Raw genomic sequence first — 26,673 nt, 5'->3', positions numbered from 1 at the left:
CCCATATCTTTGGTGTTTATGGTCCGATTAAAAAAAATTTTTCAATTAAAGATATCAAAATTAAATTTCCCGTCATTTGAAGAAAACAACAATGACGGTCAGACTGCCTTTTTTGCAGGTTTTTGGCTATTTTTATATTTTTCACATTTTTCTCCATATCTTTGGTGTTTATGGTCCGATTTTCGAAATTTTTTCAGATAAAGAGATCAAAATTAAATTTCCTGTCGCTTGAAGAAAAGAACAATGACAGTCAGACTGCCTTTTTGCAGGTTTTTGGCTATTTTTATATTTTTCACATTTTTACCCATATCTTTGGTGTTTATGGTCCAATTTTCAAAAATTATTCAGTTAACTATATCAAAATTAAATTTCTGGCGTTTTAAGAAAAGAAACAATGACGGTCAAACTGCCTTTTAGCAGGTTTTTGGCTATTTGTATATGTTTGACATAATTCCCCATATCTTTGGTATTTTTGGTCCAATTTTAAAACTTTTTTGCATTAACAGTTTCAAAATATTTTTTCCCATTGTTATGTGCATCTAGTATGTAATTTACTTTAACCGTCTTCATCATACAAAATAAAACAAGGTTTCGTGTTTATTTTCTCCAATAAATTTATTCTTGATTTAATAAATACACTTTAAATCTACTTCTACGTATTCCCATCCACAATTTTTTGTGCTTCGCTACTTATGGATGTTGTCATCCTTGTTTTATTAGAAATGCGGAAGGCAAAATAAGTTTATTTCTTAACAAAATATATACTTAACCCACACACCCCTAATTATTTTAAACAAAATTACACCATCCGTAGATTGAAATTATTACACAATTCACCTAGATTGCTAACTTTAGTTGGTACAAAAAAAAATTATTTCCAGTTGTTTGTTGATTTCTACTCATCAACGTTTAAAGAAGAATTGGCTTCATATTGGACCCAAACTGTCAGGTTTAACTTGGAAAAATATATTTTAACTAATATGATGTAAGCCTAAAAAGCTTAGTCCAATTAATAACGTTGCAATAAGAGATCTTATGAAGACAGCTATACAGCTACAAATATTGCTTGTCGGTTTGTGTGATAGTAATTCTCACGTGTTCCCCCTAGCTCTAAGCCCCACTCCCTCAACCTTTTTGTTCCCTATTTTGATTTCACCTATCTACTTTTCAAACCGTATAACGTCATATCTTTCGTAAGTATACACACCTTTTAAAGTATTGTGTTCGAACACTGACCCCACCTCCTAGTTGTGAAAGAAATTGAAAGTATGGTTGTGGGTGTGTTTTTTTACTATGCCTAAACCCTGCGGGGCCACCCAGTACCAAATAACCTAACCAAACCTGTTCTTGTCATTGTTTAATCCATGTTAAAATATTTTGTAGTGACAATTTCCTAACCTACTCAGACCCTGACAGAGAAAACAAATATTTCTGGCTCACCGGCCATTCTAGCGATCTTGATTATCAACGCAATGAAAGTGTATCTATTGAACACAGTGAAACTGTTGATGAATTAAGCTTGCTTGATATTGATGGCTTGCTTAGAAAATCTACGGTTGTGCAAAATTTTATTAATAAGTAAGTTTTTCATCAGTACTAATCTTTGTAGACAAATAAAATTGTTTAAATATGGTTTCAATAAAAATACAGAAATTCTACGTAATATCTTAAATGTGCATTGCTTGTGTGTATTAAATCAGATAGAGCGGATAAAAAAGAAACTAGTTACAGATTAATGGAACAAGTAAACTATATATAATATGTATATAGCTATAATCCTTTTACATAAAGTAGTAAGATTTTTGTCTGTCCGTAAGAACCTATTGAGTTGTCCATTTTATGGAAGCTTTATATGGGTTTAATTAATTAATAATGATTTTAGGCTGTTTAATTTTAGATTCATTCTCGGGATGGTTTTAGCAGGGTTGGCAATCCGAATTCGGAATCCGTTTTTTAATAGCGGATTCGGATTCTTAATTGGTAGGCTAAAATTAGCGTTCTGAGTTTTTTCTTTCAACTCCGCCTTTCTGAAGGCAAAGATTGTCATCATTATGTATAATATCTTTTAAATCTGGTTCGATTCTCGGAAGTGTATTATAGAGAACATCAAAAACATTAATTTTTAGGACATAAGTAGCACTTGAATTTTTTTATTTCCAAAAAAGCCTTTTTAAAATATTGCTAGAATCCGCAGGCCCCACCTTTTTTTGGACGGATTCTTATAATCCGAATCCGGTCCAAAAATTTGACGGATTGCCATCCCTAGGTTTTAGGCTATTCTTCTACTCAATCCTTTCCCATTATAATATACAGAGTTTAAATGCTAGAGGCTTTTCCGATAGCAATATAAACTGTAACAGAACACCTTTTTTAGACACGGTGAAGCTATCTACCAATCCAAGCTAAACTCCTTCCTGCAAAGTGTCTGTATACTTCTGGATCTTAATTTGGAGGATTTATATTTTGAACAAGAGGTCAGAATATTGTGTATCAACAATTATACTCTTGAGACACACAAGCTTACTTAACAAACATTCAAAGAATATAATCATCCAAAGAAAAAATATTTTGGTTGAACCATGGATACAATTTACACATCTAGTGGCTTTGCCCCTAGCCTAGCATTTGGGTACTTTCCTTGTTGATAGTACTAGTGTAAACTTTTTCAAATAAGCCATTTTTTAGCAATAGCTGAAAATGGAATTGTTCCTGATTACAAAAAGACCAACCAATAAAATCTGTGATCGCATTTATGTATTACAAAAAATGTAATTTATAGTTGAATTTGTTTCTTAACTTGCATTGTTATAATACCTATTATTTTAAGATAATTCAAATGAATAATACTAATTTCTTTATTTTAAGTGTCAATCTGATATTTTGTACTTTTTTACTGGTAATATTACTTATAAAGCCAATTTTACAATTTAAAAAATAAAAAGCTGTTTCAAATAAAATCATTTTGACAAAAAGTGCTCAATTAAAATTAATAAAAGAAATTTTCAAGTTATTTATATAAATGTTATTTTTTTACTTTCAGAGAAAGTGAAAATGGGTGCTGTGCAGGCGAAAGAGCAGCAGCAGGTGCCAATCGACGGTCAGCCCGTGTCGCTGGACGGCATCCAGGCCAAGGTCGTGGCCGTGAACGTGGAGGGGTTGAACAGGACACAGAATGATGTTGTTATGGATAATGTCAAGGAGTTGTTTAATGTAAGAATTAAATGTTTCAAACAATCGATGATACATAAAAAAATGTTGGTTTTTAATTAGGGTGGCTTCTTCAAAAATATAATATTTTATCAATATGTTTGTTATTTTTTTCAACTATGTAGGTTTTTAAGAAAACATTAATCTAAAAGGTTTCCCATTTTACTTAATTGTTTTATTTTTATTCGTCTACTAGATCTTACTGGATTTACATGATCACATATATAAAAGTCTTTTAAGGAATAACTTTTATTAATGAGTTACAATCCTAAACGTCTCTTGTATGACGCGTTGCGTTCCAGACTCGAACCCGAGACCAAGCCAATACCACAAAATTACAGACATGAGACTTATAATGCAGGGAGGGAGGGTACATTACAAAAGTATTTTCTTATTTGTTGACCTACGAACCTTGAGGACTTTATTGAATTTCGATTGGTTGGTTCATTTAGTTGAGTGTCCAAACGTTTCACTTTCAACCACTAATTATAATCTACAGAAGGGATAATTTGTGTATCATTATTAGGGATGTAAATAAATTTTTTGGACATTGTCTTAACCTTTAGGTCCTATAAAATACAAACATGATACATATAATGACTGTTTGTGAAACATTTCCTTATTGCAGGTGTCCCACTTCCAAGAGCTGGCCCTGACCTCCCATGAGGTGAAGAACAAGCTGCTGGAGATGGGATGCTTCAACAATATTGAGATAGAGATTGACACCAGTGATACTGGTTGCAGGGTAAGTTGTGTATGCTTCAACATTATTAGGATAGGTATTGACACCAGTGATACTGGTTGCAGGGTAAGTTGTGTATGCTTCAACATTATTGAGATAGAGATTGACACCTGTGATACTGGTTGCAGGGTAAGTTGTGTATGCTTTAATGTTATTGAGATAGAGATTGACACCAGTGATTTTGGTTGCAGGGTAAGTTGTATTACTTTTGCATAACCAACACACAGACCAGTGCTGTGCTTTTTAAAATAATAGTTGCTTTAGTAGAATACAAAATTGTATAAAAGGGATGTGAATAGAGTTTCAGTGATTTAAGTAATGTTATAGCTCACATAGGTCACTTGGTGGTTTAAAGTTTTTTAATTTTTGGATTTAAGTCTTTTGATGGTTTTAGGCTATTTTTCCACTATAGACAAGTATCATGCACAGTAATTTAGGCACCCCTTATGGGAATCAAAATTTCATTGCAATAGAATTATGGCTTCATGGTGCTTCCAGAAAAGGTATTGATGAGTAAAATTAGGAACTAACCTGACCACCAGAGACTTATGGCTGAAACCGGTAGAACAGCCAGATTTCTCGGCCTTCTTGATAAAAATCAAGATGAAGATGACAATGGATGAACGCTGGGTTGTGGCTACCACAACAACAACAGAAAACAAAGTCCACTTTAAAATATCTTGCTTCTAGCTGGAGAAATGACTGGAAGTGGAAAACTACCGTTTTTAGTTTTTTTTTATAATCGCAAGTTTTTAGAGGTTCTTTTGACATTTTTTTAGGCTAGGAGTAGCGAAATCAACAAATTCCCTAGTTTGTAGTACACAGTCCACTCAAAGCGACAGTAAGAGAAAAAAATTTCCCAGACATAAGGCCAACTGTTTCTAAAATGTCCCAATGAACATATAAATTTAGTGGAAAAACGAAAATCTTAAAATGAGGCCTTTTTGAGAAAATTAGATTTGAAAATTTCAAGTTCAATTTTCACCCCCTAGGAGTTACCGAATAATCATGACAAGAAAAGCAAAGATTATTTATTTAAAATTTTGAATAAGTTTGCTTTTATAAAGTTCTTCATAAAACCACTCCTGAAGAGAGTTAATTAATGGCCATTTTTATCAGTTGCTTTGCTAAGGTCACGGAAATTCAGCCTTAAATAAATCATATATAGAGAGGTTTTATAAAAGACTTCATAAAAGCAAAGTTGTTCAAATTTTTAAATAAATAATCTTTGCTTTTCTTGTCATGATTATTCGGTAACTCCTAGGGGGTGAAAATTGAACTTGAAATTTTCAAATCTAATTTTCTCAGAAAGGCCTCGTTTTATGATTTCAAGTCTTTTATACTAAATTTATATGTTCATTGGGACATTTTAGAAACAGTTGGCCTTATGTCTGGGAAATTTTTTTTCTCTTACTGTCGCTTCGAGTGGACTGTGAGTAGCAGCTCCTGTACAAATGTTTTACCTATTTAGGATTACATAGTTACATACAATGTTGAAGAAACTAGAAGAGTTGTGGGAAGTATCAACACCCTAGTTGGAAATAATGAGGTAAATTTTGGAAGGAAGAAAGGGCTTTAGATCTATGTAGAGTAGATGGTATAGTCCTTTCCCTCATTAGGTTAATAATGGAAGAGAAATTAATTCTCCCTCAATTTACATTTTGCTAAAAAGTGTAAAACAAAAGAATTAAAGATGGACATATAAACAAAGTAATATAAAGAGGAGAAGTTCAGTGGTCTTAAAAAATGACTTTATTTTAAATAAAAGTCACGGTACCTTTCACTTTTATTTTGATATTTATATTCTTGTACCATGACTAACAGACCAAGTAAAGGGGGGGGGGGGGTAAAATTTGGTGACTCTGAACACGACGTACCAGCAATTTTGTTTTGGGCGCTACTCCCTTAGTTTGGCGGTGGAAAATGGCGGTGAACGTTGGGAGCGGCGATCCCGTTGCCGTTTTTTTTAAAGATACAAAAAGTTTGGGTAATTAGTGACACAACCAAAAAGATTTCACTCAATTATCTCTAAACTAAGGGAGTAGCGCCCAAAATAAAATTGATGGTATGTCGTGTGCAGAGTCACCACATTTTACAACCCAGCCCCCCCCCCCCTTATAATTTTTGGAATAAGGAATCTTTACAAAAAAAATTCAGCCGTCTATCTTGATTCTTAAATAACAACTTAAAAGGGGATTATCCACGAACAAGAGCAAGTGATTCTAAGCACCTTCGAGCAATGATTCTAAATCATGTTTTTTTGGTGAAATGAATGTACTAGGCACTATGTGCCCAGAATTCCAAAATAAAACAAAAACTCATAATTCTGTTAATTTTGCTTCAAATTAAGAAATTTTTTTTTTAAATGAAGGATAATTGATTTAAGTTTTATTTTAGATACTTTAAAATGCTTTAAAATAAAAAAAATTAAATAAAATCGACAAAAAAACACTTATTTAGCTATTTTGGCAGTAAAGGTTTTGTGATTTTTAAAGATTTTAAATATATTGAAATCACAGACAGACATAAAAACATCCTTTACTTTTATTATAAGGAATTATACTTGTAGCTTAGGGATTTTCCATCACCATAATCATTTTATGACTAGTAGGGATATTCCCTGAAAAGCAAATCCTAATTGGTCCAGCAGATAGTAAGATATATTTTAGATTAATCCAGACTGACAGACAGACATATTTAATTATTCAAATGATATTTAAATTCTATTATTAGCTCCCCCTCCCCTTGTTTAATTTTAGGTTTACGCCAATAAAGGACCAATAAAAAGCTACCCTAAAAATTGTTAAGTTAGGGCGTTAAGTCCACGTGTATACGAGATCCTTCTGGAAATTAAATCAATTTTCTCGTATGTATTATTATAGGTTTTTGCTTAAATTAAATGAATTATCAATGTTATACTTATATATCAATTGATTTGTTGCAGAGGGGGAGGGGACATTGGGCTGTTTGTTACACTAGTCCCCAAAATCTTATAATAACGTTTTATTAACCGTTGGTTTAACAACTTTAGGGGCTTTTACTGAATTTTAACGCTTAAACCACTAATTGTAATCTACAGAAGGGGTAATTTTGTGCATCATCATTGGGGAAGTTCATCAATTTATCGGCTATTAACTTATCCCCATAGATCCCTGGATTTGTTGAAATTACTAACTATAAAAAGGAAACACGTTAATAACATTTTGTTAAATAAGGGGGGGGTGCGTAATGACATCTATTCTTAAACCGTGAGCAAAATGGTCTAAATATTGAGCTAGACCCTTCAAACTTGGTATATAAGCCTAGTCCTATAGGTATTACATCTAAATTGCATTAAAATCCAAATTTTTTCATTTTTAGGTTAGGTTAGGTAAGAAAAACCCTGCGGAAATGGGGTTTTTAGGCCTTTTTGGTCTATATTGATGTGGAAACTTATCTATAATTGTGTTTTCTTAGGGTTTTAACTTAAACACACTGTGTCTATTCATAAGGACATTATTTAAGATGATTCAGCAAGTTGGGGACCGACCCCAGGGGGCTAGGTGGGTGGCCCGCAGGGGTTAAGTGCATTTTTCCCAATATACATGTTGTGACACATCAAATTATAGGTTTTTTAGGTCAAGGAACTCAAATTCAGAGCTAAAATAAGCATTAGTCTAATCTGAAGCTAGCCCCAGCGGGCTAGGTTGGTGGCCCGCAGGGGTTAAGTGCATTTTTTCCAATATATATCTTGTTATATATCAAAATATAGGTTTTTTAGGTCAAGGAACTCAAATTCTGAGCGAAAATTAGCATTAGACTAACCTGAAGCTAACCCCCCCGGGCTAGGCTGGTTTTCTGCAGGGCTTAAGAGCATTTACCTAACCTAACCTAGAATTTTACTTATATTTTTTACAGGTTTTTTTCTTGAATAAACTGTGTCTATTAATAAAGACTTTATTTAAGATGATCCAGCAAGTCAGAACCGACCCCAGCGGGCTAGGTTGGTGGCCCGCAGGGGTTAAGTGCATTTTTTCCAATATATATGTTGTGATACATCAAATTATAAGTTTTTTAGGTCAGTAACTCAAATTCAGAGCTAGAATTAGCATAAGACTAATCTGAAGCTAGCCCCAGCGGGCTAGGTCGGTGGCCCGCAGGGGTTAAATGCATTATTTTTAATATATATCTTGTTATATATCAAAATATGGGTTTTTAAGGTCAAGAAACTCAAATTCAGAGCTAAAATTGGCTTAAGACTTACCTGGAGCTAACCCCTGCGGGCTAGGTAGATTTTCCGCAGGGATTATGTACATTTTACCTAACCTAACCTAGAAACTTACTTATTCTTTTTGTTTTTTTTCCTTGAATAAACTGTGTCCATTAATGAGGACATTATTTTAGATAATCCAGCAAGTTGGGGACCGCCCCCAGCGGGCTAGGTGGGTGGCCCAGAGGTGTAGTGCATTTTTTCTAAAGTATGTGTTGTCATACAATTATACAATTATAGGTTTTTTAGGTCAAGAAACTCAAATTCAGAGCTATTTTAAGCATTAGACTGACCTAAGGCTAACCCCTGCGGATTATATTATATCATCCTTATACTAAAGTAACAGGATGTCTGTTTGTCTGTGTGTTTGTACCGAAGGAACTCGCTAACCGCTGAACCGATCGGGTTCTCCTTAACAGGGTAGCTTCTCATAGGTCCTGGGAAGGTTTATAACTATTTCTTGGGGGATGGGACACCCCCAACTCCCCCCCCCCAAAAAAAAAAAAAATCCTCCCCCCCCCCAAATTTGTTTTTATTTTTCTATTTTTTTAACTAAAATAAAAAAGGAGGGGGAAGGGCACCCCCCCCAAAAAAAAATGTTCACCCCCCAAAAATTTTTTTTTTACTTTTTCTTTAAAATCTAATATAAAAAATTGGGTTATCAAATTCGACTCCCCCCTTCTCAAGTGCCCCTAGAGGCCTCTAGGGGCGTAGCCGCTAGTTTTAAATAAAGTCCTCATTAATACATAGTTTATTAAAAAAAAACTGTAAAAATATAAGTAAGTTTCTAGGTTAGGTAAGGTAAAATGTACATAATCCCTGCGGAAAATCTACCTAGCCCGCGGGGATTAGCTTCAGGTAAGTCTTATGCCAATTTTAGTTCTGAATTTGAGTTTCTTGGCCTTAAAAACCTATATTTTGATATATAACAAGATATATATTAAAAATAATGCATTTAACCCCATCGGGCCACCGACCTAGCCCGCTGGGGCTAGCTTCAGATTAGTCTTATGCTAATTCTAGCTCTGAATTTGAGTTACTGACCAAAAAACTTATAATTTGATGTATCACAACATATATATTGGAAAAAATGCACTTAACCCATGCGGGCCACCCACCTAGCCCGCTGGGGTCGGTCCCCGACTTGCTGGATCATCTTAAATAAAGTCTTCATTAATAGACACAGTTTATTCAAGAAAAAAACCTGTAAAAATATAAGTAAGTTTCTAGGTTAGGTTAGGTAAATGCTCTTAAGCCCTTCAGAAAACCAACCTAGCCCGGGGGGGTTAGCTTCAGGTTAGTCTAATGCTAATTTTCGCTCAGAATTTGAGTTCCTTGACCTAAAAAACCTATATTTTGATATATAACAAGATATATATTGGAAAAAATGCACTTAACCCCTGCGGGCCACCAACCTAGCCCGCTGGGGCTAGCTTCAGATTAGTCTAATGCTTATTTTAGCTCTGAATTTGAGTTCCTTGACCTAAAAAACCTATAATTTGATGTGTCACAACATGTATATTAGAAAAAATGCACTTAACCCTTGCGGGCCACCCACCTAGCCCCCTGGGGTCAGTCCCCAACTTGCTGAATCATCTTAAATAATGTCCTTATGAATAGATACAGTGTATTTAAGTTATAACCCTAAGAAAACACAATTTAAGGTAAGTTTCCACATCAAAATAGACCAAAAAAAGTCTAAAAACCCCATTTCCGCAGGGTTTTTCTTACCTAACCTAACCTAAAATTAAAAAATTTAGGACTAGGCTTATATACCAAGTTTGAAGGGTCTAGCTCAATATTTAGACCATTTTGCTCACGGATTAAGAATAGATGTCATTACGCACCCCCCCCCCCCTTTTCTATTTTCCTATAACCCATTTTACTGTACTTTTTCATAAAAAATTTACCTGTTATTGCTGCGCTACGTATAGACAAAACAATCCTTGTTTTGAAAATAAAAACAAATCACCACAAAAGCACTAAGAACTTTAATCCAAAGGCATTGCAATCAAAGGATTGATAGTCTGCAATAGGGCCTTTATCAAGAAGGGAGGGGACATTGGGCTGTATATCACTTTAGTCCCCAAAGTTTTATAATAACATTTTCTTGTTGAGTGTCTTAACTTTTCAACCAATAATTGTAATTTACAAAAAAGGTAAGTTTGTGTATCATTATTGGTAATATACATTAATTTTTCGGCCATTGTCTTATCCCTTTAGATCCCTAGGCATTCATACTCATAGGCTCTATGTATGTATAATATACGTTTAATAACAAATTGGTTTAAATCATTTAGTTTCTTTACAAGTTTGCTTGACTCTTTTATTTCTTTAGAGCGTGTATACGGGGTGGATTAGGTTTTAGTTTTATCAAATTGAAACATTTAAGATGATATTCATTTGATTTAAAAAGAATGTTGATTGAATAGAAGCAACAGGTTCGATAACATAGCTTAAATAAATATTTCTAGGGGTGTGCATGGGGGGTCTGGGATAAGGGATTGTATAAAAAATTGCATCGAGAACTATAAATATCACGATAAAATGATTTGTAAAAAAACTTATCCAATTCGTCTTTATTATGTAAAAGTTGCTATAAAATGGGTCCGACCGCTCCTACAAAAATGCGAGAAAAAAAATTTCAGCTAACGAGGCCGCCAGTGAAACCAACGGGATTCATTCACTGAGTGCCTTGATTAAACATGTATAAAGGTCTGATATGCTGCCTCGTTAGCTGAAAAAAGATCAAACTATTTAAAGTTGAAAGTAATATAACAAAATATTATAATTCCTGCTTCTTTAGGGGGGAATGCTTTGACATCAATTTTTTCATAAGTTTTAGAAGTAAACGTATAAAAATTAATTTAAAATCGTATAGTATATTCAATAAGCTTTCAAAAAAGGTATAATATATTACTGTAGCTCAATTTTTGGTAGTTTGACGATAATTTAAAGTTGAATATAAAATGTAATTTCAATAGTCAGGCTTTATTACAAAATCCTAAATATCTAGGTAGGCTACTTCTAGAGGCTGTAAAATCATAAGTAATTGATATTTTCACCTCTTGCTTTGGGAATCCTTCTCAAATATGACAAAGATTAACCTTAAACTATAAAATTGGTCAATATCCAAAATTGCATTTTTTGGAATCTTGGAGTTTTTGCATTGCCTGGGCACATAGTGCTAGGGTTATGTTTAATATCGTTATATCGATTTAAAAAGTATAGTTTCACCATGGTTTTATATGAATAAATTTTTTAAATGTTAGACATTTTGTGACTAAATATCATCAAATGTTTTGTTGAGTTCAAACTGCTATGGCACAAAAAGTAAACTTTTTTGATTAAAAATGTTAATTTAGAAAAAGGGATAGTAACTAACTTGTAATATTGTAAACAGTTTTATTAGTGTACTTTCGTAATTTATAGCATTTGATTACGTTTTGGCATATTATTTTATTTGAACTTTTGAACTCAACAAAACATTTAATGATATTTTGTCATTAAATGCTTAACATTTAAAAGTTTTGTTTATAGAAAATCATGGTAAAACTTAAGTTTTTTAGTTGATAAAACGATATTAAACAAAACCCTAGCATATTCATAAAAAAAAACATTTATAATTACTGCTGGAAGGTTCTTAGAATCACTTTCGTTTGTGCGCGGATATTCCTCTTTAAAATATTGAGTAGATTCCCAATTAAAAATATGAACTAAATGCGAAATTTAAAAAATAATTATGAAGTTAAGGTCAATTAGCGTTATAGACTGACCATCACGGATGTCATTTAAAGTAAATTTGATATAAGAATTTTCTCATATTTTCCAGGGAAGCTTAATGACTGGACTAAAAATGCCAAACTGTTTTGGAAGAGGAGAAAAATTTCAGGTAAATTTTTTATTTGAAAATAATACAATAGGTACTTTCTATACCTAGTGATAAAATCTTATTAAAAATGGACAAAAGATTACTAGAAAACCTTTATTTATTTAAACTAGATGGTAAAGGGGGGGGGGGAAGTTTTGACACATTTGCGTAAACCTGGCACCCTGGCTTTATCTTTGGACTGAGAGGGTAGGTTATTAGGGATAAAATCATTCTTATATGATGAATTTCACGAAGTTTTAAGATTTTTTGGATAGGCCTCCAGGTTCCGGAGCTCCAGGCCTCCAGGTGGTCTCTGGACAGGTAAAAAAATAAAAAAATTCTTATTTGGACAGTTAGAGGTAAGTTTATAAAACAACATAACCTTCTTTTAATATATTATTTACATATTTGAAGAAAAAATTACAATCGGCCTCCAGGTTCAGGTGCTGGAGGCCTCCAGGTGGCCTCTGGACAGGTAAAAAATCAAAATTTCTTATTTAGACAGTTAGAGGTAAGTTTATAAAACAACATAACCTTCTTTTAATATATTATTTACATATCTGAAGAAAAAATTAGGATCGGCCTCCAGGTTCAGGTGCTGGAGGCCTCCAGGTGGCCTCTGGACAGGTAAAAAATCAAAATTTCTTCTTTATACAGTTAGAGGTAAGTTTATAAAACAACATAACCTTCTTTTAATATATTATTTACATATTTGAAGAAAAAATTACAATCGGCATCCAGGTTCAGGTGCTGGAGGCCTCCAGGTGGCCTCTGGACAGGTAAAAAATCAAAATTTCTTATTTAGACAGTTAGAGGTAAGTTTATAAAACAACATAACCTTCTTTTAATATATCATTTAAATATTTGAAGAAAAAATTACAATTGGCCTCCAGGTTCAGGTGCTGGAGGCCTCCAGGTGGCCTCTGGACAGGTAAAAAATCTAAATTTACTTATTTGAACAGTTAGAGGTAAGTTTATAAAACAACATAACCTTCTTTTAATATATCATTTAAATATTTGAAGAAAAAATTACAATTGGCCTCCAGGTTCAGGTGCTGGAGGCCTCCAGGTGGCCTCTGGACAGGTAAAAAATCTAAATTTCTTATTTGAACAGTTAGAGGTAAGTTTATAAAACAACATAACCTTCTTTTAATATATTATTTAAATATTTCAAGAAAAGTTACAATTGGCCTCCAGGTTCAGGTGCTGGAGGCCTCCAGGTGGCCTCTGGACAGATAAAAAATCAAAATTTCTTATTTGGACAGTTAGAGGTAAGTTTATAAAACAACATAACCTTCTTTTAATATATTATTTCAATATTTTAAGAAAAAATTACAATTGGCCTCCAGGTTTAGGTGCTGGAGGCCTCCAGGTGGCCTCTGGACAGGTAAAAAATCTAAATTTCTTATTTGAACAGTTAGAGGTAAGTTTATAAAACAACATAACCTTCTTTTAATATATTATTTAAATATTTCAAGAAAAAATTACAATTGGCCTCCAGGTTCAGTTGCTGGAGGCCTCCAGGTGGCCTCTGGACAGGTAAAAAATCAATATTTCTTATTTGAACAGTTAGAGGTCAACTTATAAAACAACATAACCTTCTTTTAATATATTATTTATTATATTATTATTGATTCCCAACGATCCCTAGTATAAAATATGGAAGGTAATTTGAATTTTTGATATCAATGAGGTAGGTAAGTAATATAATAAAAAAATATGTTTATTTTCAATTATTGAGGTAAATATTTTTAAAGTTATACCTGAAATACATAAATAACATTTGAAAATATGCTTACTTTGTTTTACAAGTTTACCTCTAACTGTTCAAACAAGAAATTTTGATTTTTTACCTGTCCAGAGGCCACCTGGAGGCCTGCACCACCTGAACCTGGAGGCCAATAGTAATTTTGTCTTCAAATATTTAAGTAACATATTAAAAGAAGGTTATTTTGTTTTATAAACTTACTTCTAACTGTTCAAAAAAGAAATTTTGATTTTTTACCTGTCCAGAGGCCACCTGGAGGCCTGCAGCAGCTGAACCTGGAGCCCGATTGTAAATTTTCTCCAAATATGTAAGTAATATATTAAAAAAAGGTTATTTTGTTTTATAAACTTACTTCTAACTGTTCAAATAGAAAATTTTGATTTTTTACCTGTCCAGAGGCCACCTGGAGGCCTGCAGCAGCTGAACCTGGAGGCCGATTGTAATTTTTTCTCCAAATATGTAAGTAATATATTAAAAAAAGGTTATTTTGTTTTAAAAACTTACCTCTAACTGTTCAAATAAGAAATTTTGATTTTTTACCTGTCCAGAGGCCACCTGGAGGCCTGCAGCAGCTGAACCTGGAGGCCGATTGTAATTTTTTCTCCAAATATGTAAGTAATATATTTAAAAAAGGTTATGTTGTTTTATAAACTTACCTCTAACTGTTCAAATAAGAAATTTTGATTTGAAGCCGATTGTAATTTTTTCTTCAAATATATAAATATTATATTAAAAGAAGCTTATGTTGTTTAATAAACTTACCTCTAACTGTTTAAATTAGAAATTTTGATTTTTTACCTGTCCAGAGGACACCTGGAGGCCTGCAGCACCTGAACCTGGAAGCCGATTGTAATTTTTTCTTCAAATATTTAAATAATATATTAAAAGAAGCTTATGTTGTTTAATAAAATTACCTCTAACTGTTTAAATTAGAAATTTTGATTTTTTACCTGTCCAGAGGACACCTGGAGGCCTGCAGCACCTGAACCTTAAGGCTGATCCTAATTTTTTCTTCAAATATGTAAATAATATATTAAAAGAAGGTTATGTTGTTTTATAAACTTACCTCTAACTGTTTTAATAAGAAATTTAGATTTTTTACCTGTCCAGAGGCCATCTGGAGGCCTGCAGCACCTGAACCTGGAGGCCTGCAGCACCTGAACCTGGAGGCCGATTGTAATTTTTTTTTCAAATATTTAAATAATATATTAATAGAAGGTAATGTTGTTTTATAAACTTACCTCTAACTGTTCAAATTAGAAATTTTGATTTTTTCCTGTCCAGAGGCCACCTGGAGGCCTGCAGCACCTGAACCTGGAGGCCGATCCTAATTTTTACTTCAAATATGTAAATAATATAGTAAAAGAAGCTTATGTTGTTTTATAAACTTACCTCTAACTGTATAAATAAGAAATTTTGATTTTTTACCTGTCCAGAGGCCACCTGGAGGCCTCCAGCACCTGAACCTGGAGGCCAATTGTAATTTTTTCTTCAAATATGTAAATAATATATTAAAAGAAGGTTATGTTGTTTTATAAACTTACCTCTAACTGTCCAAATACGAATTTTTTTATTTTTTTACCTGTCCAGAGACCACCTGGAGGCCTGGAGCTCCGGAACCTGGAGGTCTATCCAAAAAATCTTAAAACTTCGTGAAATTCATCATATAAGAATGATTTTATCCCTAATAACCTAACCTCTCAGTCCAAAGATAAAGCCAGGGTGCCAGGTTTACGCAAATGTGTCAAAACTTCCCCCCCCCCCCCTTTAATATAAAAATTTATATTGACTATTGAATTTATGAGTATTTCTCTCGGGTGGGGTACAATTTACTGAAAGAGAAAAATATGAAAATAAAAATACATCGTTTAACATATACAGGTCTTTTATAGGGAAAAGTGGAATTTTCAGCTATTAATTATTGGTGTAAAAGTGTGGAACTCTGCTATCAAGGTTTGATTAAATCTCCAAAGTTTTTAAAGCAACGAATGAGAGAACGTTAATATAAATTTTGAATACCAGTATGATTTTCAGCCCTATACCCCCTCCTTTCCTGAAAATTCCCCAAGACTAGCTACGAGACATAAAAAGTTTTTAAATAGAATAATTTTTTTCAGGCTGAATATTCTTACGGAACAAAGAAGTCTAATAGTTTCAATATTTCTTTGATGAAGCCTTTCTTTGGGCTTTTTAAATCTACTGTATCAGGTAGCTATCTTTTGAAAAAATAATATTATTCAATTCAAGCTATCATTCTACCTAATGCCATATCACATTTTCTCTTAAATTTCTATAAATGAAATACCTTCATTTGTATAGTTTTGCGATGAGAATTGCCATTCAAGAAAGGATATTTTATACATGGAATCAATATCTTGCCTCCAACTTTTCTACCATTAAATAGTTATCATTATTAAGAAATTTATGTCTTCATAATGATAATAATATCCCTTGAATAGATTAAACTATTGGTTGAAACATTGAACACCGCTTGTATGAAAAACCAATTAAAATCTAATTAAAAAACATAATTTAAGCCAATTGACAAAAGTATTATTTAAGTTTGGGTACAAGTATACCTAACTTTTTTTTTATAACGGGCAGGTATTATTCTTCATATTTGAATTTAGGTAATGTTTACCAGGCCGTTGGTGAGCACCCCGCCTCTGGTTTCAAAGAAATTGACCGCGGCATTCTCGCAGATCTTTCATTCCTATCTGGACCCCAGGTATCCTAATTACAAAACTAACCCCTAGAGGCTTCTAGCGTAATGTAAAATGTTTTTTTTTCTTTAATTTACGTTAAAATCAGCTGTTTATAAAATAATATATTTTGCGGTTTTTCGGTTAGCGAGATCCTTCGGTACACACAGACATCCTTTCACTTTATCATAAGGATTAACAGGATTTCAGTGAAAACTTTTGAAATTTTTTTTGGTTTTCCCTAAGTAGGTAATATATTTACAGGTTTAAGGATTTTTAAAAATTGTTAACAAGACATGTGAATTTTGAAATAGTTATTTCTCGTATCGTATTATAAACGGCTTTCCGCGGATATAGAATGTACAATTATAAGATTAAAACTAGTTTTTTTAGCCCCGTGGTAGCGAAGGCACCGGCTGAAAAAACTAGTTTTAATCTTATGATTGTACATTTCTATATTCGTAGAAAACTGGATATAATACGATGCTAGACATAGGTTTTTCGTATGGATGAGAACCGGTTCCTATCCACCGGATTCGAATGAATACGAGAAAGAATTTTCCAGATTTTCTCTTATGTACATATTTAAAAAGCAACATGAAGTAATTTTTCTATAAGAATTGCCTAAAAATTTTCAAGTTAAGTTTACGGTGATAAATACTTTACCAAAGTCAGTGCAGTGTTAAAAATAAAGTGTTAACTTATCACTAAGAGGCAAAATAAAAGAAGTCAATATTAAGTAAAAATATAGGGTAATCCACTTGTTATTAGTTATTCCTAATATCAGTCTATCTTGTTTGTTAAGGTAATGCACAATCTCCAATATGAGACTGTCTGGAGGTATCTCTCATGTCTCAGTAAATCCACCTCTTTCCCAGTTAGAGAACAATCAGGTACGAAAATGGATATAGGATGCACGTGGATATAATGACAGGGGGAAATATAGACCTCATTTATTGGTCAATTCGTTCATCCATTAAGTTGGGATGAAGTACAAGGGTGGTTGGGAGGTATCGTTGTTTTAACCAATTAAGAACATCACTTAATCAGAGTACTATCTAGTGCAACATCCAAGTAATAATATAAATATGTTAGGATGCTTCGTATTCTGTAATTAGTAATTGTACAAGTGTTATAGTTATTGTACTCACACAGACAGACATACCTCCTTTTCTTTTATATGAGTATCAATGGGATTGAGAATGCGTTGACTCCAAGGCTAGGCCTTCGAGTTCAAGATACTAAATTAAGGATTGTTTTTAGGCTTTATACCTAGGCAACTAGTATCATTAAGAGTTAAGACTCTAGGGGGCTAGGTGTCGCTTCGGGTACTCGACCTATATCTCCACGCACCTTGGAACATACTTGCAATTGCAATGATTGCGGTGTAAAGCGTCCATTCACCCATCAGACAACCAACTCTCTGAGATGCACGATTTTGTCTGAGAAGTCCCAACTGTGCACGGTAGCGAGTTGCGCCTGTTTTGGGCCAAGGCATTCCCCCCACTCTAACTATTTACGTCGCGCATCTGACATAGTAGCAGTGGGAACAATTTTTAACGTCTTTTGTTATGACGCGGTGTCGGACCGAGATTCGAACCTATCACCTTCCCGACGACGAGCGGATGCGCTTCGTGTTGAGCCACGGTCGCGGGTAACAAGTATCATTACAAGTTATTCTGAAAACTCAACCCTTAAGGGGAGGTCCGAAAATAGCTTTAAAAAAAAAACAACTTTAAGACATGTATAAACCTTCCCCCAAAAGTAGAACAATATTTAGCCAATTAGTTTCCGAGATATTTAGCTTCAGAAAAAAAATATCAACATATATTTTTGGTTCTTATAGATTTTCATTTTTGTTGATTTTTCAGGCCATACTTTGAAATCTGCAGTTCGTCATATTTTACACGTAGACAGAAGGGATAACCCTATCTTTCCTACAGAAGGAACACTTTTCAGGTAAGCTATGTTTTTTTTTTGTTATGTAGATAACAATTAGTGGTTGGACACTAAACTAAATGAACCAACCGATCAAAATTCAAAACAAGTCCCCAAGGAATAAGAAAACGTTATATTAAGACTTTGGGGACTATTTTGAAAAACAGCCAAATATCCCCTTCCCCCCTGACATATCTATAATACAAAGTAGCTTGGTGTCTGTCTGTCTGTCCGTCCGTCGCTTAAGATCTCGGTAACCACTGAACCGATCGGATTCTACTCTTCAGGGTATATACCTATTGGTCCTGTGGTGGTTTTAATCTATTTTCTTGGGGGGTGGGACCCCCCCCCCAAAAAAAAAAAAAAAATTTCTTGGGAAAATAGGCAGCACTAGAAATACAAAGCCCCTAGAGGCTAGGGGCGAAGCCGATAGTTTTACTATTATAGTATAATAGTGTTAATGTTGTGTTACTTATGTATAAAATTATCCTTGTTTTAGAATGTCTCATGAGTTTGCTGGTCTCGGTGGCAACGTTGGATTTTTCAAATCTGAGGCCGAAGTTCAGGTCAGAAATGTTGCAGATTTTTAACAGCCAGAGCATTTACTAGGGCTTTTTAGTTTCCCTTTTCACTTGTATATCCATATGTAAAATGTACCAGTGCCTCTTCTATATGGTTTTTAAGCTGTGTCTCTAGTAGGCTAAAATATTTTTTAACAGCTAGCTAGAGCATTTATTAGGTATTTATCTTTGATAACCTCACTCTTGTATCTATCCAAATGTAAAGTGGCTCTTCTATATGGTTTTTAAACTTTGTCTTTAGGAGATTAAATTATTTTTTAGCAGAGAGCCTTTACTATATGTTTGTCCATTTGTAATGCTTTAGTGGTTTTGTAACGTAAGTATTCTTATATTTATTGAATTTTTTTCAACACAGTCGAATATTTAAAAGGGTAGAAAATGTATAACAAATCCTCTTAAGTTTCATTTTGCTGTTAGGTCGTCGATCATAAAAAAGTACCTTGAGTTTAAAGGTGCTAAAGTAAGCATAAAACTTGAATTATATTATATTTCAGATGAATATCCCACTAGCCAGTGATATAAGTATACAAGGAAGCCTCCAGGCGGGTCTAATGAGACCTATCAACGATTCCAGTAAAACTTTAACCATAAGGTAAGGATTTACATATGTTAAAGCAAAGGAATAAAAACAAATAAATAAATCTGCAAATACTAAAGTATGTATGGGACTTTGATTAGGTATATCAAAAGTATTTTTTTTCAGTGACAGATTTTTCTTGGGTGGTCCACTGAACATTCGAGGATTTGATCTTCGTGGTGTTGGCCCTCATGATCAAGGTTAGTAAAAATACTCCCCCCCCCCCACCAAAAAAAATAAAAATATTACATTTAAAAAAACCTGAATGTTGAGCTAAGTTACAACCCCCCCCCCCCTCTCCTTTCTTTCAAGTTCCCCTATAGGAATACATTTACTTAATTTTAGGAAATTCTTTGGGAGGCACCAATTTTTGGGCGAGTGGTCTTCATTTGTATGCTCCTTTACCTTTCAGGTTTGTATTTACATACAAAATTAAGGAATCGGATGGTTGTCAAGCCCGTGCCTTCGGCATCTCGGGGCTAAAAAGGCTGGTTTTAATCTTATAATTGTACATTTTATATCCGCGGAAAGCTGTTTAAAATACACTGCGAGAAATAACATTTCTATTTTCCTATCACTTGATTTATATTATTTAATTGTGTTTTCATAGAGATAGGAAATTTCAATTTTTGGAAAATCCGCGAATATAAATCTGGGCGTGGTCGTTTTGTGATCGAGGTTGCGTGAGTAAATAACATGGGGTCAAAATTTACACAAACACATAGTGCTACATTTTCCTTATACAATATATATTATGTATAAACTCTCCCCCCCGGACAATGATATTTAACATTTTAAAAGTTTGTCCAAGCCGTGCCGATTTTCTAGCGTTGCTTTGTGCTAAAAAATCACGCGGCCACCGCGTGATATATTATACAGAAATTGCATGATTTTAACACGCATCGCGTGTTCTATAAAACAGCTTATCCCTCAACCGGTGAGTAATGCTAGTTTTCTTTGAATATCTTTATTTGTTAATGAAATTAAAATTTTTTTGTAGTGTTACATTTTGAAAAAATCTTCTAAAGATTCTGAAATTAAACAATACTAATAGTGAAATTCAACCAAGCTCAATGGATGTAAAATAATTTCTTTCTATTTTTTACAAACGGCTACGCCCTCAGAGGCCTCTTTGCATAAACCTTTATTTTCTAGACCTGGACAAGGAGGATTTGGAGATCTGTTCAAGACTCACATGTTCATGACTGCTGGTAATGTTGGCAGGTAAAGTAATATGCAAATAAAATTATGAATTTGCGAGAAAAATATAATTCGTCTTCATGACAATCGATCAATAATAACAGAAAACTAGAGCCATGTGCTGTGCTAAGTTTAGAGTATGCTTAAAGAAAAGTTTTAAGAAATCAAAAAAATTGAGATGTGTTCCGCGCACCTTTCAAGGAAAACTTATGCGCGCTGGTTATTTCAATATCGCTTGCTTTCAGACAGAAATCTTTCTCTAATATGAATAAATTGTTTAATTTTCTTAATAAAAAAAAATAAAACCTTTTTGATTTTAAAATTAATACCTATCTATAAAAATTTATTTTTTAGTTTTTGGTTGTCTGGCGATGTACAAAGAGATATTGATATGCTAACCCAAGATTTTAGATTATCTTATGGTAAGATTTACATAGATGTTAGGATAGGTAGCTTATTCGTGAAATTAGTCCATAGAAAGTTATGTAGATTAAGTTGACAGGTAGCTAACTTTAATGAATGTAGTTTTATACAGATTGATTAATTCATGGTCAATAATAAACTCAACCGATTGTCCTTACAGCATTGTTTTTAGTATCAACAAAAATTCTGTAATGCGAATTATGGTTCTGTTATTTGTTTTTGCTGTGCTACTTGAAAATACAAGCAGGATAAAATATTTTCCTCATCCTTGTCTCAATCTAAAAATACTATGTAAAAATCAACTTAGAATTCAAGAATTAAAATTTACTTTAAACCAGGGTTTCGGATCCGGATCCGGATCCGGATCCGCAAGGATCCGCATATTTTGAGTCCAAGGATCCGGATCCGGATCCTTAGACTCCAAAAAATGCGGAAAAAATGGAAAAATCTACCTAAATTTATATAAAAATCTCAGACATTCTCTTGATGAGAGCCAATCTTTAAGGTTTAGGTTCAGACTTGAAAATTAAAAGTATTTTTGACTTCGAATTGAAGAATAAATTTTTTTGAAAAATTTGGTGATTTTATTTTTATTGTCAAAGATCCGGATCCGGATCCAGTAGGATCCGGATCCGGATCCGGATCCAGTAGGATCCGGATCCGGATCCGGATCCGCATAAAAGCAATGCGGATCCGAAACCCTGCTTTAAACTTTGTACTATGACTCTACGACCTTTGTCCTATAATATTCTAGTTTTAGTCAACTTACAGTTTTAGTTGTTAAAAAAAAACAATGATAATTTCGACCAGTAGTGGTGAAACTTGTTAGCTGCTTAACTAGGTTTTATTTTATTTTATTTTTACTTTCCTTTCGCAAGTATTCAAGCTTGCAGTACATGTTTCCCACGTTTTCACATTCTTTGCTTTAAAACTTTGGGTACTTAAAACTAGCTGTGTTCAAACCTTTAACGAATAATTCTAATCTACAGGAGGGTAAATTTTCTTAACGATCAATATCATAGAGGTTAAGCATAAAATACACATATAAAAAAAAATAACATTTCACATCAAAACTCCAGGAAAAAAGTGGATCAAACAACGAAGATAAATAGTTGTGGTAGGACCTTCTAAAAGCGACAGACTGACTTACTAAACTTGTAGAGTAGCTACGCTACTAATGAATGCTTTGTGTCAAATTGTACAATTAAAATCACGTAGGAAGAAAATGATTTTATGACAAATGTAAAAACATATTTTATAAATGCTTCATTTTTTTTTTATTTTATGTAATTTTGATGGTATGTTATGGTTTGGCACAATGGATATAGGATATGAATATATTGATAATGGTAAATGTGTCGTCAATTTATCTTCCTAATATAGACCTAAATTATTGGTCAGTTCGTTCATCCAGTAGGGGGAGAGGGAATGGGGCAAGGGGTTTCGGTATCGTCATTTTAGCCAGCTGTGAGTTTCACATCATCAGAGTACTTGTAAATCTGGTGTAACATCCAAGTAATAATATATCAATTTTCGGCAAACATTATTTTTTTTACGGCTGCGTATAGGTATTTTTATATTTTAGGTCTTGGATTGGCTGTGAAACTTGGAGGAATTGCCAGGATAGAACTCAATTACTGTATACCTGTTAAGGTTAGCTCATGTTTTTCATTTTTCACCCACCAATGGATATAGAAAATACGTGGATATTATGACAGGGGAAAAACTGTTGTAAATTTAAGTTGCTATTTTCCATCTCATTTATTTGTCAAATCGAATATCTAGTAGGAATGAAAGGGTAAGTGTAATGGGAGTAGATTGTTATTTGGCCAGCTACAAGTTTCTCTATATTAGAGTACATAATAATTAGGTGTAAATCCAAGTAATAATAAATCCATTTACCTACCACTGGCTATACTAAAGAAAAGCGAAGCTTTTCTACTATAAGGACTGGTTTTAACGTACGTTCGTTCGTAACGGATAGCTCTTATTGTTAATTTAGGTAAAGTAGATTGTCCTATCCGTTTCAAACTCAGCATAATGTTTCCTGTAACAGTTTGGTACAATTTGAAAAGCATAGGAACTCGAAAATTATTACCACATAGCCGATTGTGTGATTTTTTGCATTTTAAACAATATTTTTTAGAATTTTTATAATAATGATTCCTTTCACGATAAAATAAGTTTTTTTTTGTCTTTTTAAAACTAAATTGAAAGTAGAGGTACGACTTATCCCGGCCTCCCTTCTTGCTCCCTCATATGGGTGAATAATAATTGAGCCGGCTTTATCCTTTTAGTATCTGATAAAATGATGTAACCTTTTTTTGGCGTTGTTGAACTTTTGTGGTACTACTTTAAATAAAAAAATCCTTGCCTATTTTGATTTGTAGTGGGCCTGTCCAAATAATAAATGACAAAAATCACGTTTACAACTGGTTCCATAATTTTTGCACCAATAACAAGGACAATACTTTCATATATTCAATATTATTATTTAAAGTAGTAAGGTTTTTAGTGCGGTTGTACGTACAGATCTCACTTATCACTGAACAGATTGAGTTTTACATTTTAATGAATCTTTACATGAATTGTCCTGGGATGGCTTTACTGATATCTTATCAAGACAGACACACTTTTTATATTAGAATATAAGTGATTTTTCCAATAAGATTTATATGAAAGAGTTTTTCGTCAGATGAAAATATACCTTACTATTTAATTTTTTCTGAAAGCTGAAATGCAAAAAAAGCTACGTATCTATATTGAAAAACTTGCTATACCAAGTATTGTATTGAGCTGGCCTGATTTTTAATTGAAAACAATGAAGTACATGATATTTTATCATGTTTCTTCTTTCAATTACTTAGTTCTTTTATAAAATGCACGTACCCTATATTGTTTTACTAGGCCTTTCCATAATCTATTTCTAAAAAATTACCATCTTGTAACTTTTTTTTGTATATATACAAGATTCCTCAATAGCCATTTTGTCCACTAAGATACTTAAAACAAACAAACTGGCTAAAAACACGATTAAACACTAAATACCTAAGTAAATTGAATATAGGGGGGAAAAATTGGATTAATTCTTAAATTCAACTTCAGCTGGCAATATAGATATTTGTTTTAAGAAAATGCGTATACAGTCCCTTGCGTGGCAAAGCACCTTAAGGGGCGATTCTTCGTATTTTTCACAGTAGCTTTCTCCTATTTCTAGCCCCTGCGGGGGGCTCTAACCCTTAGGGGCCAATTGCCTAATCCTGTGGGGCAATCACCTAACCCAATATAACCTAACCTAACCTAAAATAACCGTAAAAAAAACATTTTAAAAATTCGACGCATCGCCCCTTATGGGGCATTGCCATGAAAGGGACTATTCCCGAAAATGCATGGTTATAAAAAGTGCATTGTTATGAATGATAATATTGAATACCAGATTTGTCCAAAATAAACGGGCAGAAATAACTGGCACAAACAGATAAAATATTGGCAAATTTAGTCACACATAAATATATAAGTTTATTGGTCAAAATTAAAATAGCAAGCTCTGATGTGGTCATAAATCACATAAATTGCATTTTATTGATATGCCACCCGTTTCGCCCCCCTAGAGGCCTCTAGCTAGGGGTACTTAAGGTGATGTGGGGTTGAATTTGACTCTACCTAATTTTATATTTTAGTAGATAAAATCTCATTTTTGAATTTCATTTTTTTTCAAATTGTTGGAGGGGGGATAATTATTTTTTTATGGGTGAATTTCTCTTCGTTTGGTTATGGTATTCTCCCACTTTACCTTTTTCGACTTTCTTACTTTTCTTATTATCCATGAAATTTTTCTAATTTGCATGTTGCTAAAACAAGATGTTAAACATGTATAAAAAGTGCGGATATGAAGACAAATTCATAATTTCACTGAAATAAACTACCTAATAATGTGGGGAACATAATTTTGGTGTTTTTTATTTTCTAAACATTCAAGATAGAATTTGAGTTTAGGCAGCTCAGGGATAATAGAGAAATTGGAGCGTAATTAATACTGGTCCAAAAGTACTATATAAATAAGATTCTTTCGTTATTGCTTAACAGCTTATGGGGCTTTCATTAAATCTTTAACAAATTAGCAGTGCAAATGGTTTTCCATAATAATGATACTTGAAAGTTTAACAACAAGTTCTCACATTTGTTGGTTTAAAAACTTTGGTGACTTTAATTTTAACTTGCAATGTATATTTTTTAAGTAACAGTTTTTAAAATTCATAGATTTTTGGAGATAATCGCTACCAGGAAGTTAACATTTTACCGTGAACTGCACTAGATCCAAAAAGTGTACACATATTTGTATTATTCTGCCTCTGTACTTTAAGTAGAACATGAGAGAAAAAGATAAAATCACAGACACATTTGTCAACTGTCTAGTACCATTGTTGTAAGCAAATATTAATAGTCTCTGTGGAACAAGGACAAATTCTCAGATATTTTAATCGTGTACAACGATTTTGTTTTACTTGCTAGTGGCTTCACCCTATTGTCTATTGGCTTAGCCCAAAAAGGTTGGAGGGTACATCCCTCCCTCATTCATTTTTTTAAAATGAAAAACGTCTTTTGGAAGTTGTAATTTTTATCGAGGGTGGATTTTGTTACAGGAACCATATATACAAATGATTACCCCATCCATAATTAGCCTAAAACCATCCTTGGACAAATGTAAAATCATAAAACATTTTTCAACTCAATAGGCTTTCTTTTTTATATTAGAAATGGTGAATCATACAACGTTTTTTCCACGGTTTAATGAGCGTTTTTGCCTCTTCTACTCTTTACTAAAACATTACATGATTCAAGTTTTTGAATGTAAGTCCGTGTGTTTATTTTGATAAACGTGTACTTTTGCGTGTGTAAGTAATTTTCCAAATAAACACGCAGCTAAGATATGGTAAGGTATGAAAACAGTACACATTACGTGTTTTTTATTATTGAAAAATCAAATGACATAATTTCTAAAGTTGTCAAATATACCCAGGGCTGAGCTGCAGAGAAATCACTATTTTACAATTTTAAATATCAGCTGGAACTTGGAAGTCTAAACCTTACCCAAATATGGCAACCTCATTTTTTATTTCAAACCATCCAAAAGTGTTGGAATGTGTGGCCTAGTCGCGGCTGCCGAGGCATGAATATAATCAATTTTTAAAATCCATAGGTATATAATTTTCTATTTTTAGGCTTCCCGAGGGGATAAGGTGAATCCAGGTCTCCAGTTTGGTATTGGAGTCAACTTCCTGTAGGTAGACAGTCTTGGCTCAGCTGTTTCTCTACCTGGAGTCAACTTCCTGTAGATAGACAGACCCCCCCAGCTGTTTCTCTACATTCACATAACCTGTTTTACAGGATGTCCCGAGAAATTACTTGTTCTAG

General features: G+C 33.3%; 3 protein-coding genes across 4 annotated transcripts in view; all 3 read left to right on the top strand.

Moving 5' to 3' along the window:
* The window catches only part of LOC145332952 (uncharacterized), an 18,892-nt gene extending 15,847 nt beyond the window's left edge, over positions 1–3,045 (top strand). For both annotated transcript variants that reach the window (XM_080178075.1, XM_080178076.1), the window contains 3 exons: positions 882–949; positions 1,384–1,578; positions 2,375–3,045. In XM_080178075.1, the coding sequence (XP_080034201.1) occupies positions 882–949; positions 1,384–1,578; positions 2,375–2,528 (417 nt within the window). In that variant the 3' untranslated portion in view covers positions 2,529–3,045. The remainder of the gene's footprint in view (positions 1–881; positions 950–1,383; positions 1,579–2,374) is intronic.
* Positions 1–26,673, top strand: part of LOC145332951 (ribonuclease H-like) — a 135,244-nt gene that overhangs the window by 14,742 nt on the left and 93,829 nt on the right. The window lies entirely within an intron of this gene.
* Positions 3,032–26,673, top strand: LOC145332950 (sorting and assembly machinery component 50 homolog B-like). The gene is made up of 17 exons (XM_080178070.1): positions 3,032–3,210; positions 3,836–3,952; positions 5,421–5,498; positions 12,031–12,090; positions 15,955–16,045; positions 16,468–16,565; positions 17,345–17,432; positions 18,411–18,498; positions 18,977–19,043; positions 19,553–19,650; positions 19,762–19,835; positions 19,981–20,047; positions 20,791–20,859; positions 21,190–21,257; positions 22,844–22,911; positions 26,481–26,543; positions 26,595–26,673. Exons 1-16 carry the CDS (start codon positions 3,052–3,054, stop codon positions 26,541–26,543), a joined length of 1,353 nt encoding a protein of 450 aa, XP_080034196.1. The 5' UTR covers positions 3,032–3,051; the 3' UTR covers positions 26,595–26,673.

This window comes from Acartia tonsa, chromosome 11, assembly GCF_053477335.1.
Source record: "Acartia tonsa isolate MP-2025a chromosome 11, ASM5347733v1, whole genome shotgun sequence".
Taxonomy (NCBI): domain Eukaryota; kingdom Metazoa; phylum Arthropoda; class Copepoda; order Calanoida; family Acartiidae; genus Acartia; species Acartia tonsa.
This window is presented reverse-complemented; position numbering and strand designations above follow the sequence as displayed.

Excerpts from the sequence above, each read along its gene's own strand:
- LOC145332950 (XM_080178070.1), top strand. The coding sequence starts at position 3,052 with ATGGGTGCTGTGCAGGCGAAAGAGCAGCAGCAGGTGCCAATCGACGGT. Across the intron at positions 3,211-3,835 it reads ATGTCAAGGAGTTGTTTAAT|GTGTCCCACTTCCAAGAGCT; the intron begins GTAAGAATTAAA and ends TCCTTATTGCAG. Across the intron at positions 16,046-16,467 it reads TTTTAAATCTACTGTATCAG|GTAATGTTTACCAGGCCGTT; the intron begins GTAGCTATCTTT and ends ATTTGAATTTAG.